We start from the raw sequence: 12,462 nt of genomic DNA, 5'->3' as shown, positions 1-12,462 counted from the left end.
ACAAAACAAACAAGCAACAAACAAAAACATCCAGTGACATTGTGCTGCATCTATGGTGCCCATTTCTGGCATTACACAAGGTTATATATGAAATGATTCATGAAAGGTGAGGGGTGAAAGGTGAGGGGTGAAAGGTGAAGGGTGAGAGGGGACAGTGAGTACAACATTTACATATTTATCTAAAACATGCATCTAGGACTGTGAAAAACTTTTGTTCAAGGAGTAGCTGAGGATCTGGGGCCCAGCCCCAGCAGGTAGACTGCTCATCTAGTACTCAGGTGGCCCGGGGTTCAATTCCTAGCACCACATAAACTATGTAAGACAGATCACACCTGTAATCCCAGCACTCGGGAAGTAGATACAGAAGGATCAGAAGTTCAGAGTCATTCTCAACTATATATTGAGTTCAAAGAGATTATAGAACAAACTGGAAGTCAAGTGACATGGAGATGAAGTGGGGTTGCATCTGAAGGATGTGACCCACAGGAAGAGACAGCATAATTCCCGGCAACACCTTCTCTATGACAGTGGTCAGGGCTGAGAGGGACCCAAAGCCTGGTTCTCTTTTGCCTTCCTTAAAGCAGTGGGTCATTGTCAAAACATGTTCTTGTTTGCCACTCACACTTCACATCAGCTATTTAGTCCTCATTCTGCACCCCTATGTTAATGTGTCACCCCAACCAAAACACTCAGAAAACATTTGGACCCCTAGGCTGTAACCTCCACTGCCCCACAGATCCCCATCCAGGGAGGCAGACCTCTGCCAGCCAGGATTCTTTTGTCAACACTGGACGTATCCAGTTGTCCAAGGGTCTTCAGAGGGACTGTGGGACTCAAGACATGAGCACACAGTGCCCAACATGTGAAGGTCTGTGAGTTTCTACTAACTCTGGATTAACTCACTCTTTCCTGTGGCCTGCAGAAACAGCTTTGAAAGAAACCTCTGGGATAATCTTGAGTCAAGCTGCTCCCAAGGAGGAATGCGCCCTGGAGATCATCAAAGGCACAGTTCTGCGCAAAGATGAGGTATACTATGACAAATCATCTTGGACTCCACTTCTGCTTGGGAATCCAGGAAGGAGGATCATGGAATTTCTTTCATTACGGTCATATAACAGGGACCTATTTGTAAGCAACTAGGAACTCCTGAGGCCTGGTGAAGGGTCTTGGAACAGTCCTGCCTGATATTTCTGTGAGCCCTACCCACAAATTTCTATGAGCCCCTTTCCAGAGATACACAAATTTTGGGGTACACCTCACCATGAGAAATTCTTGCAACACTTGCACAGTAAAAATGTAATTGTAATAAATGTCACAAACCACTTTGTAGCCTGCAGTTGTGAACTTGATTGTAACTATGGATTTAAGCACACAGTTGTATCAATTTTACCTCATACAGAATGAAACAATGATGCCTAATGTAACATTAAATAAAATAAAGGTAATATCAACTCTATAAATTCAAAACTAGTAACTATGAATTGAGTTTATTCAACATGCTTCCTTTAAAACCATAATCTAAACAAATGAAAATTCCCCACATTCATTTCCTGTGTTGTGGACTGGACTTTTAATGAGTTAGAGAAATGGCATCATCCTTCTTTTGGCAAGCTCCCTGCCTTTACTGTCTCTGTACCTCAGTTGTTCCTCACATATCCACACATTGCTTGTTTGGGCATGAACCACTGAGGCAACTCAGGAAGCTGGAACTCATGGGAATACAAATCGCAGACTTAGCCTGCTCTATGCTGCATAACCTAACAGCTCCGGGAGTTCACTGGGCACCTGTGCATAGCATGGGTATGCTCGAGTGAGCGTCTGAAGTATGAAGAGGAGGAACTATAGCTCAGATCTTGTAACTCATTTCACAAAAATTCACCAAATAATTCCTGAGCATCATGTGACTACAGTGCAGTGGGAAACAAACCCCAGCCATATACCATTCCACAAAGTCCTGAGTGGTCAGGCCATAACAGGTAAGAGATGACATCTCTTGATGGATAATATCTGTGGCATTTAACAAAAAGGGCCACTGGGCCATGGGGTTGGCTCATTGGGTAAAAGTGCTTACCACTTTTACATTACAAGCATCACAACCTTATCCTAATACTCCAAAATCATAAGAGAAAGAGGGAAACTCAGAAGTTGTTCTCAGACCAGGTAGTGTTGGCACACTCCTCTAATCCCAGCACTTGGAAGGCAGAAGCAGATAGAGCTCTGAATTCAAGGATAGCCTGGTCTACAGAGCAAGTTTCAGGGCAACCAGGAACTATGATATGTGTGTGTGTGTGTGTGTGTGTGTGTGTGTGTGTGTTTTAAGATTTAACAGTTTTAAGGGAGTGTAGCTTACAAAAGCATAAGCCAGAAGTGTGGAAGTCCAACAACTGTGCAGTGTCTGCAGTCAACTCCAGCTCCTTCCACACAGAGGCCTGTAGAAACAAGAGGACAGAAGTGTGCCTCAGGGACAGAAGGACAGGAATATACCACATGACCGGATCTATGATAGTCCCTGGAGGAAGCAGTCGCCTACTCAGGTCCTCAGAGAGAGCTGGGGGAACAAACACACGACTTCCCTTCCTCCTCTTCCTGTCACCCATGGACAGTGCTTCCCATTTGTGGAAGAGACATTCTGGTCAGCCTCGCTGCACACTAAGCGGAGTGGTGAATGATTTAAAGTGCTAGGGAAGTGAGAAGGCTTATGCACTCAGCAAAAATTCAGCTTTCCCAAACATGGGACTTCCCTGGTAAAGGATGCTGGAATCTGGAAGCTTGAAGGGAATTCCATTCTCCCACCTCAAAATCCCAATGCCTAAGCAGAATAATATTTCAGAGCATGTCAAAAGTAAAAATAACCATTTTACCAAAAGTGACCTACAGACTCAATGCAATCCCCATCAAAATACCAATCCAATTCTTCAGAGAGTTAGACAAAACAATCTGCAAATTCATCTAGAATAACAAAAAACCCAGGATAGCCAAAACTATCTTCAACAATAAAAGGACTTCAGGGGGAATCACTATCCCTGAACTCAAGCAGTATTACAGAGCAATAGTGATTAAAACTGCATGGTATTGGTACAGAGACAGACAGATAGACCAGTGGAATAGAATTGAAGACCCAGAAATGAACCCACACACCTATGGTCCCTTGATTTTTGACAAAGGAGCCAAAATCATCCAATGGAAAAAAGATAGCATTTTCAGCAAATGGTGCTGGTTCAACTGGAGGTCCGCATGTAGAAGAAAGCAGATCGATCCATGCTTATCACCCTGTACAAAGCTTAAGTCCAAGTGGATCAAGGACCTCCACATCAAACCAGACACACTCAAACTAATAGAAGAAAAAGTGGGGAAGCATCTCGAACACATGGGCACTGGAGAAATTTTCCTGAACAAAACACCAATGGCTTATGCTCTAAGATCAAGAATCGACAAATGGGATCTCATAAAACTGCAAAGATTCTGTAAGGCAAAGGACACTGTTGCTAGGACAAACCAGCAACCAACCAATTGGGAAAAGATCTTTACCAATCCGACCACTGATAGAGGGCTTATATCCAAAATATACAAAGAACTCAAGAAGTTAGACTGCAGGGAGACAAACAACCCTACTAAAAAATGTGGTTGAAAGGGGTTGGGGATTTAGCTCAGTGGTAGAGTGCTTGCCTAGCAAGTGCAAGGCCCTGGGTTCGGTCCCCAGCTCCGAAAAAAAAAAAGAAAAAAAATGGGGTTCAGAGCTAAACAAAGAATTCACAGCTGAAGAATGCCGTATGGCTGAGAAACACCTAAAGAAATGTTCAACATCTTTAGTCATAAGGGAAATGCAAATCAAAACAACCCTGAGATTTCACCTCACACCAGTGAGAATGGCTACGATCAAAAACTCAGGTAACAGCAAATGCTGGTGAGGATGTGGAGAAAGAGGAACACTCCTCCATTGCTGGTGGGACTGCAGACTGGTACAACCATTCTGGAAATCAGTCTGGAGGTTCCTCAGAAAATTGGACATTGAACTACCTGAGGACCCAGCTATACCTCTCTTGGGCATATACCCAAAAGATACCCCAACATAAAACAAAGACACATGCTCCACTATGTTCATAGCAGCCTTATTTATAATAGCCAGAAACTGGAAAGAACCCAGATGCCCTTCAACAGAGGAATGGATACAGAAAATCTGGTACATCTACACAATGGAATATTACTCAGCCATCAAAAACAATGGCTTTATGAAATTCATAGGCAAATAGATGGAACTGGAAAATATCATTCTGAGTGAGGTAACTCAATCACAGAAAAACACACATGGTATGCACTCATTGATAAGTGGATATTAACCCAAATGCTTGAATTACCCTAGATGCACAGAACACAGAACACTCAAGGATGACTAAAATGCGAATGCTTCACTCCTTCTTTAAAAGGGGAACAAGAATACCCTTGGGAGGGGATAGGGAGGCAAAGTTTAGAACAGAGGCAGAAGGAACACCCATTCAGAGCCTGTCCCACATGTGGCCCATACATATACAGCCACCAAACTAGATAAGATGGATGAAGCAAAGAAGTGCAGGCCGACAGGCACCGGATGTAGATCTCTCCTGAGAGACACAGCCAGAATACAGCAAATACATATGCAAATGCCAGTGGCAAACCACCGAACTGAGAATGGGACCCCCATTGAAGGAATCAGAGAAAGGTCTGGAAGAGCTTGAAGGAGCTCGAGACCCCATATGAACAACAATGCCATCCAACCAGAGCTTCCAGGGACTAAGCCACTACCCAAAGACTATACATGGACTGACCCTGGACTCTAACCGCATAGGTAGTAATGAATAGCCTAGAAAGAGCACCAGTGGAAGGGGAAGCCCTTGGTCCTGCCAAGACTGAACCCCCAGTGAACGTGATTTTTGGGGGTAGGGTGGTAATGGGGGGAGGATGGGGAGGGAAAGCCCATATAGAAGGGGAGTAGGAGGGTTTAGGGGATGTTGGCCTGGAAACCAGGAAGGGGAATAATAATCGAAATGTAAATAAGAAATACCCAAGTTAATAAAGATAAAAAAAAAGTCAGGTGTGGCTGCCATCTGAACTCCCAGGATGCAGAAATGTGAGGATGGCAAGTTGGAAATCATCTTGAGCTACACAGTAAGAACTTGTGCCAAATTTAAAAGAAGAGGAAGAGGAGGAGGGGGATAAAGAGGTGGAAGGGGGGACCAAAAAGCCTGCCAGACCCAATGACAGGGAGATGAGAGGTTGCATATGGCTCTTAGAGGGAGGCCCTGTCTGTGCAAGTCAGCAGGAAGGCTCCAACTGCACCTGTGTATGAAGAAGTGGACCAATGTGAAGTCTGGACCCTGACTAGATCATGTACCAATCCACAAGCACAAACCGCCCACAACAGCACACTATGGTCTCATGTGTGTGTAATATATTTTAATCATATTCACCTCCTGGTCTCCTTCTTTCTAACTGCCCCTTTATGATTTAATATACTTCTCTCTCTCTCTCTCTCTCTCTCTCTCTCTCTCTCTCTCTCTCTCTCTCTCTCTCTCTCTGTTATGAACCAGTGAGTTTCATCAGAGCTGCCTACAGAACTGTGAGGAAGAGGTTATTTATAGGAGCATGTGAATCTTACTGGTTATCCCACTTCAACTGTCCCACTTTAAAAAATGTTTCTCCCTCTTTTATCAGCCTTTAGGAATGGCAGAGCCTCATAAACCCTTCTTCCCTCCATGGCTGGATGCTGTCAGGCCCAGTCTCAGGCATATGTCTGGTAGGAAATGGCAGCTGCTAAGAATTCGAGAGTACCATGGCCATGTCACCACTGAAAGACAACATTTTACAACATTCCAGGCTATACTCTGTCTCTTTCTCCCCTCTCTTCAGTGATATTCTCTGGGCGCCAGAGCAGTGACACTGACTCTGGTGTCAGCATTTTGACCAGTTACGAGTCTCTGCAGTAACCAAGTGGCAAAAGCACAGATCCGTGAGGAGAAACATGGTTATTTAGAAGGCAATTCAATAGGTGCATCATACCCACTTGGTAGAACAGCAGCTGTCAGTTCCCGACTAGGACCCGTGACCTCCTCAGCCACAGGCTTTTGACAAGTTTACAGAACCAGACATCAGGAATCCACACCTGTAGTGTGAGCTCCAACTCCCATCAGAAAGGGGTTGCTTACCCCAATAGCAGAATTGACACTGTTGCATCAATACTCATGGAGAGATGAGGATTCCCCTTCTCAGCGAGGAGAAAAGATTCCTTTTCTGAATGATGGAAACAGGACTTAGCTGAGAGGAAATCTGCTTGGAGATAGATGAAACTCTTTCCTTTTAAAAGCACTTTCTAGGTATACTTATTTATGTGCGTGGGTATTTTGCCTGCCATGTACCATGTACACGTAGTGCACTGGGAGGCCAGAAAAAGGTATTGGATTCCCTGAAGCCAAAGTAACAAATGGTTGTGAGCCATTGTGTGTGCGTGCTGGAAACCATGTTTCTGAGCCATTCTGTGTGTGCTGGGAATCGAACCCAGATCTTCTGCAAAACCCATAAGTCCTCTTCAGTTCCCCAAAACGTTTTATTATTTACTTTATGTATATGAGTATTTTGCCTACATGTATGTAGTAGTAAAATATTAAAAATCCTGGCCCAGGGTTTCTTCCCCACTTTTAACCATTTATGTTCCTGGATGAAAGACACACTGCCTTTATATTTTTAAATATGCTTTAGGCAGCTGTGATGGTTTGTATATGCTTGGCCCAGGCAATGTCACTGTTTAAAGTTGTGGCCTTGTGGGAATAGGTGTGGTCTTATTGGAGTAGGTGTGTCACTGTAGGTGTGGGCTTTAATACCCTTATCCTAGCTAGAAGCCTTCCGATGAAGATGTAGAATCCTCAGCTCCTGCACCATGCCTGCCTGGATGCTGCTATGTTCCTGCCTTGATGATAATGGACTGAACCTCTGAACCTGTAAGTCAGCCCCAATTAAATGTTGTCCTTACAAGAGTTGCCTTGGTCATGGTGTCTGTTCACAGCAGTCAAACCCTAAGACAGCAGCACTAAGCTGGGCAGCTGACCACTGTCCATGCTGTTAGAATCCATTTCGCTATCCATAACATCAACTTATTACTTACCACTTACTTTGTTTCATCTGGGCTGCTCTTAGTTCCAATTGGCCAGTCCACAGGGGCCACGTTCTCTGTATTCCTACCCCATGACAGCGCTCTCTCTCTCTCTCTCTCTCTCTCTCTCTCTCTCTCTCTCTCTCTCTCTCTCTCTCTCTCCCTCCCTCCCTCCCTCCCTCCCTCCCTCCCTCCTGCATATTCTTCTTCCATGACAGCTCCTTCTTCTCTCTCCTTTCCCCATGGTTCCTCTCTCTAAGCACGTGAAAACTCAATCCCACCTATGTCTCTTCTGCCTAGCTATTGGCTGTTGGCATCTTCAGTCAACAATCAGAATTAACTTGGGGGCAGAGTCCCAGAGGCTATGCACAGACTCCAGGTCTCAGGGGCTGCATTTAGGATTACAATAGACTATAAAAGACAAAACCCCAACACTTGTATGTATGTGTGTATGTATGTATGTATGTATGTGTACCACATGCATGCATGGTGCTGGCAGAGGTCAGAAGAGGGCATCAGATCCCCTGGAATTGGAGTTACAGATGGTTATAAGCTGCTGCAGGTGCTGGGAATCTAAATGCAGATCCTCTTCAAGAGTAAAACGTGGGGCTGGAGAGATGGCTCAGAGCTTAAGAGCACTGACTGCTCTTCCAGAGGTCCTGAGTTCAATTCCCAGCAACCACATGGTAGCTCACAACCATCTGTAATGGGATCCCATGCCTTCTTCTAGTGTGTCTGAAGACAGCTACAGTAGATTGATAGATAGATAGATGATGCTAGTAGATGATGCTAGGTAGATGATGCTAGATAGATAGATGCTAGATAGATAGATGCTAGATAGATAGATGCTAGATAGATAGATGCTAGATAGATAGATGCTAGATAGATAGATGCTAGATAGATAGATGCTAGATAGATGCTAGATAGATGCTAGGTAGATGCTAGGTAGATGCTAGGTAGATGCTAGATAGATAGTAACAACTACCTTAACCACTGAGAAACTCTGCCCGTCTCTTCAACCCCTTGCTTTATTTTGTTGTCTGTTTTGTGGTTTATTTGGAGCAGAGTCTTGTTATATATGTCACCTCTAACCCACCATCCTTTTACCTTTGTCTTTTGAGCCCTAACAGATGTGCTGCCCCACACCTGACAGAAGAAATCCCTTTCTTAATGAGGCTTTTCCCCAGAATGTAGAAGGAAGGGCTCAAAAAGTAGGTCTGAGAATGGAATCATCCACACCCCAGAGCTTGCCATAAAACTCCACCATCTTTATCAGCATGCTTTTCCTCATAGCAGAATACCCTGGTCTGGGAAGATCAGTGTTGCAATCCTATTTCCAAATGCTCGACTTCTCAGTAGGAAGCACCAAATGACTGTCACTTCTGAAGATCTGGAACCTTCCGCACAGGACTTCCCTGTGAGTTATTATTCAGGGAAACCCCAAAGCCCCCCACCCCAAACAACATAGCCTATCCCCATTGCCTATGATAGCTACCAGAACTATATCAGAAGGGAACTATATTCTATCCCTGAAGAGACCACACTCTTGTGTAATGGGCATAGAAAAATCAAGCCACAACTGGTCTAGAAACTTCCTCCCGGCTGGCTAGTTTCCGTAGTGCCAGAAGGTGTTGTGTACAGAGCAGTGGAGGGGAAACCATTAATGAGCCCGTCCAGCTATGGACCCTGTGAGTTACCACACTGACCTGCCAGGCAAGGTGTGCCCACTGCTACAGTTGTGGCAGAGCTGTTGTGGAGGTAACCAACCATTTTCTGATTGGATTGGAAGGCCGGTCCACAGGAGGGAATTCATGCTGGTCCAAAGCCCATGGCTGAGGAGGTCATAGGCCCTAGCAAGGAATCTGCTACTGTGGTTTTCCTAAATAAACATGTTGTCAACCCTCCTTCTAAGTATTTATAGCCATAGATTAGTGCTGGTCTCGGCCTTAGTGAGAGCTTCTCTGGAGCAGGCAATGTGTAAGGCAAAGACTAGTCAGTGATAGAAATAAGTGACTGATAAATGTTCAGCCTCGAATGGGATTCCTCTACCTCCTCCAAAGCTCAGGGAACACGATGCAAATGGAGCAGACAGAGTGTAAAAGCCAGAGGACAGGAAAGGGGACTGTGAAACACCATTTTCTGGGCATGACATGGCTACTACCCTCACTGACTCTTGGTGGCAGCTGTCTGCATGGGACCTGCCCAGGACTGGGCCCATCAACATCAGGCACTGTACTGAATGGGTCATAGGGGAACTGTTGGCTGCTGATGGTTTCTGAAGGGAGGACAGGTTGTTGTCTTCAGTGATGAAGCTTACTTCTGAGTACACCATGTTCAAATCCAGAGCTCCATACCCATGCCATGCCCATGTGGGCAACCTTGATTAAACTCAGTGGCTCACAAAAATCATAAAAGGACATGAAAACGGGAGGGAGGCCTGTTAGGAGGGGAGGGACTGGCAGAGAGCTGGAAGAGGGATAAGAGGGGGTTAGGGCGTAATCAAAATGCATTATATATATGCATGAAATTGTCAAAGAATAAAGCTAATTAATAACCCAAAACCTTGACTGCCCTGTGCTCACCAGTCCCAATCTACTGCACTGTGATCATCCCAATCTACTACACTGTGATCGTCCCAATCTACTGCACTGTGATCTTATCCAATCATCACAGAGCCTCAAGACCAAACCTGGCCTTAAAGACCAAAACCCAGCAATCCTTGCAGCTGTTCAGCTGATCCTGGGAGATGAGAGCCAACGAGAAGGAAGCAGGCTCACTCCAGGGCCAGCATTGTAGAAAGGGCTCTGAGGACCTGCTCACCTCTTAGCTCCTCTTCAGATTCCACAAAGAGCGCAAAGGTCTCTTATTTGAAGCAAATGACACCTTTAGTGAAACTATTATTTTCTTAATAGTTAACACACTTCCTTTGTGCAGAGAAACTTTTTTGTTAAAAGATATAGCCGGTGGTGCATGGTGGTGGAGGCAGGAGGATCAGAAATTCAGGTATAATCAGCACTGTGTATGATAAAGGAGGGAAAAGGCTAAAGGGAGGCTTGACTCTGAGAGGTGGGTAAGCAGGGAGCACTGTGTCCCACGAGACCATCCTCCTGCAACTCTGCCAAGCAGCCAATGTGAGGCTCACCCTTCCTTTTCTCTGAAATAACAATAAGATGCCGCGTTGCTCGCTGACATTTTCAGTGGGAAACAAATTACTCCTGGAGCCCACAGATAGAAGCTGAGCTTTTACACCAATGTAGGTGAGAGCTAAGTGACAAACATCCAGCTTTCATGTGTGACATAGGAAGTGCAAGCTGGCATCCTCACATACAGGTCCCTATGGTGACACAAACTAAGAAGGGCAGGTCCTTTCAGGGAGCACCTGTCCTGTGACAAGAGCCTTTGTGGGCTGGTACTGGGAGCTCTCACACCCGCACTGAGAGATGAGGCTGATAGCTAAAGGGCTGGGAAGCAGATCAGGAACCGAATGAAGACACTGAAGAGGACTTCCGGGTGTTGGGTTATATAGTTCAGATGGTAGAAGCTTGTTTGACATGCAGGAGGCCATGGTTTTGATCCTCAGCACCACATACACAGGACGTGGTGGTGCACGGTGATGGAGGCAGGATGATCAGAAATTCAGTGTCATCTTTAGCCAATTTGAAGATATAATGGTCTAGAGAACATCTCTCAAGAAGGAGGAGGAAGAAGAAGAGAAGAAGAAGGAGGAGGAAAAGGAGAAGGAGAAGGAGAAGGAGAAGAAGAAGAAGAAGAAGAAGAAGAAGAAGAAGAAGAAGAAGAAGAAGAAGAAGAAGAGGAAGAGGAAGAGGAAGAGGAAGAGGAAGAGGAAGAGGAAGAGGAAGAGGAAGAGGAGGAGGAGGAGGAGGGGGGGAGGGGGAGGAGAAGGAGAAGGAGGAGAAGGAGAAGGAGAAGAAAGGGAGGAAGGAGGGAGAGGAGGAGAAGGAGAAGGAGGAGAAGGAGGAGAAGAAAGGGAGGAGGAGGAAGGAAGGAGGGAGAGGAGGAAGAAGAAGGAGGAAGAGGAAGAAGAAGGGAGGAGGAAGAAGCAGGAGAAGGAGAAGAAATAAAAGAAGAGGAGCTAGTAGAGGAGGAGGATCTGGAGGAGGAAGAGAAGAGTTGGAGGAGTTGGAGGAGTTGGAGGACAAGAAGCTGAAGGAATGAGAGTAGGAGAGGCTGTTCTGATACATAGCTTCAGAAGTTCATATCCACAGCACCAGGCCCTTGATATGGGGCTGTGGTGACATGGAGCATTATGAGACAAGCATGTTAGAGTGAAGTTGCTTACCCACTGTGAAACCACACATGAAAGAGGCCAGGAACAAGAGGTGCCCTTCAATTTAGGCACACATCACCTCAACATTGGGTAATCGAGGCCAGAGGGTCAAATTTTCAAGATCATCCTTGGATATACAGCAAGTTTGGATTGGGCTACATATGACCCTGTCTCATGTACACAGAATGACCTGCTTCCTCCAACGAGGAATTCCACCTACTCAAAATTCCAACACTTCCCAAAAAGGCATGAGCAGCTGAGGACAGGCTGTCAGCACGAGCCTTTGGGGCATTTCATACTGAACTCATAACAAGCTGAGACTTATTTCATAATAACCACAGGCACAGAGAGATACAGCCAGAGCAGGACGCAGCTCTCGGGATCCTAACATGTCCGACACACACCAGCTGTCAGCACATTCCCGGGGGCCATGCTGGGTCTCAGCCCATCGTAGGGAAACTGTGGCTCCCTCCTCTGAGTACAAAGTAGACATCAAAGACCTTGTGCATGGGGTAGAAAGGGCGCCTGAGGGGGTGACTCACAGTTTCCCACCTGCTTCTCACAAATGGCTACTCCTTAGGACCCTGAATTCTCACCTAACCACCAACCTTTCCCTAGAGCTTCTGGGCCACTGTTCTCCTCGGCTTGACTACTCTAGGCCACCATCTCAGACCCAACCCAGCACAGCTGCTACATTTTGAAGATGTTCCCCAAAGCCCATGTATTAAAACTGCCTCGAGTGTGGTGTGGTTGTGCTCCTTCCTGTAATTCCAGCATTTAGGAGAGGAAGGAAGGAGCACAGTGTGTAACCGTTGAGTAAGACCTGTAAGGACATGAGGACATCAGAAAGTCTGTGCCTTTGTAAATGAGCATTACCTTTAGCTCAGTCTGGGGTTCACAGCAGAACCCCACATTCCCATACGCCCCAACCCCAAGCCTTCCCTTTTATCAAGAGTCTCATGCATCATCAGCACATCCGTCGGAGGCCAAGTTCACACTTGGACTCACCCTTTTGTTGTATGTTCCATGGGTCTCAGTAAATGTGTAATGTGTA

The 12,462-nt window shown here is 45.7% G+C and overlaps 2 protein-coding genes across 20 annotated transcripts in view; one reads left to right on the top strand and one right to left on the bottom strand.

The window, feature by feature from the left end:
- The window catches only part of LOC148001892 (uncharacterized), a 53,193-nt gene that overhangs the window by 21,059 nt on the left and 19,672 nt on the right, over positions 1 to 12,462 (bottom strand). For 2 of the 11 annotated variants that reach the window (XM_087582016.1, XM_087582017.1), the window contains one exon: positions 2,351 to 2,429. The exons of 5 other annotated variants lie outside the window; for them this stretch is intronic. In XM_087582016.1, the coding sequence (XP_087438142.1) occupies positions 2,351 to 2,429 (79 nt within the window). Of the gene's footprint in view, positions 1 to 1,125; positions 2,430 to 12,462 lie in introns of those variants that run through there. 4 more of the 11 variants (XR_015636303.1, XR_015636304.1, XR_015636309.1 and 1 more) reach the window with 4 other exon arrangements.
- The window catches only part of Hsd11b1 (hydroxysteroid 11-beta dehydrogenase 1), a 70,191-nt gene that overhangs the window by 48,437 nt on the left and 9,292 nt on the right, over positions 1 to 12,462 (top strand). For 5 of the 9 annotated variants that reach the window (XM_087580056.1, XM_087580057.1, XM_087580058.1 and 2 more), the window contains one exon: positions 923 to 1,467. In XM_087580056.1, the coding sequence (XP_087436182.1) occupies positions 923 to 1,140 (218 nt within the window). In that variant the 3' untranslated portion in view covers positions 1,141 to 1,467. Of the gene's footprint in view, positions 1 to 748; positions 869 to 922; positions 1,471 to 12,462 lie in introns of those variants that run through there. The other 4 variants (NM_001429465.1, NM_001429463.1, XM_087580055.1 and 1 more) reach the window with 3 other exon arrangements.

This window comes from Rattus norvegicus, chromosome 13, assembly GCF_021556685.1.
Source record: "Rattus norvegicus strain SHRSP/BbbUtx chromosome 13, alternate assembly SHRSP_T2T, whole genome shotgun sequence".
Taxonomy (NCBI): Eukaryota; Metazoa; Chordata; class Mammalia; order Rodentia; family Muridae; genus Rattus; species Rattus norvegicus.
Note: the sequence above shows the minus strand (reverse complement) of the source record. Positions and strands in the feature narration are given on the sequence as shown.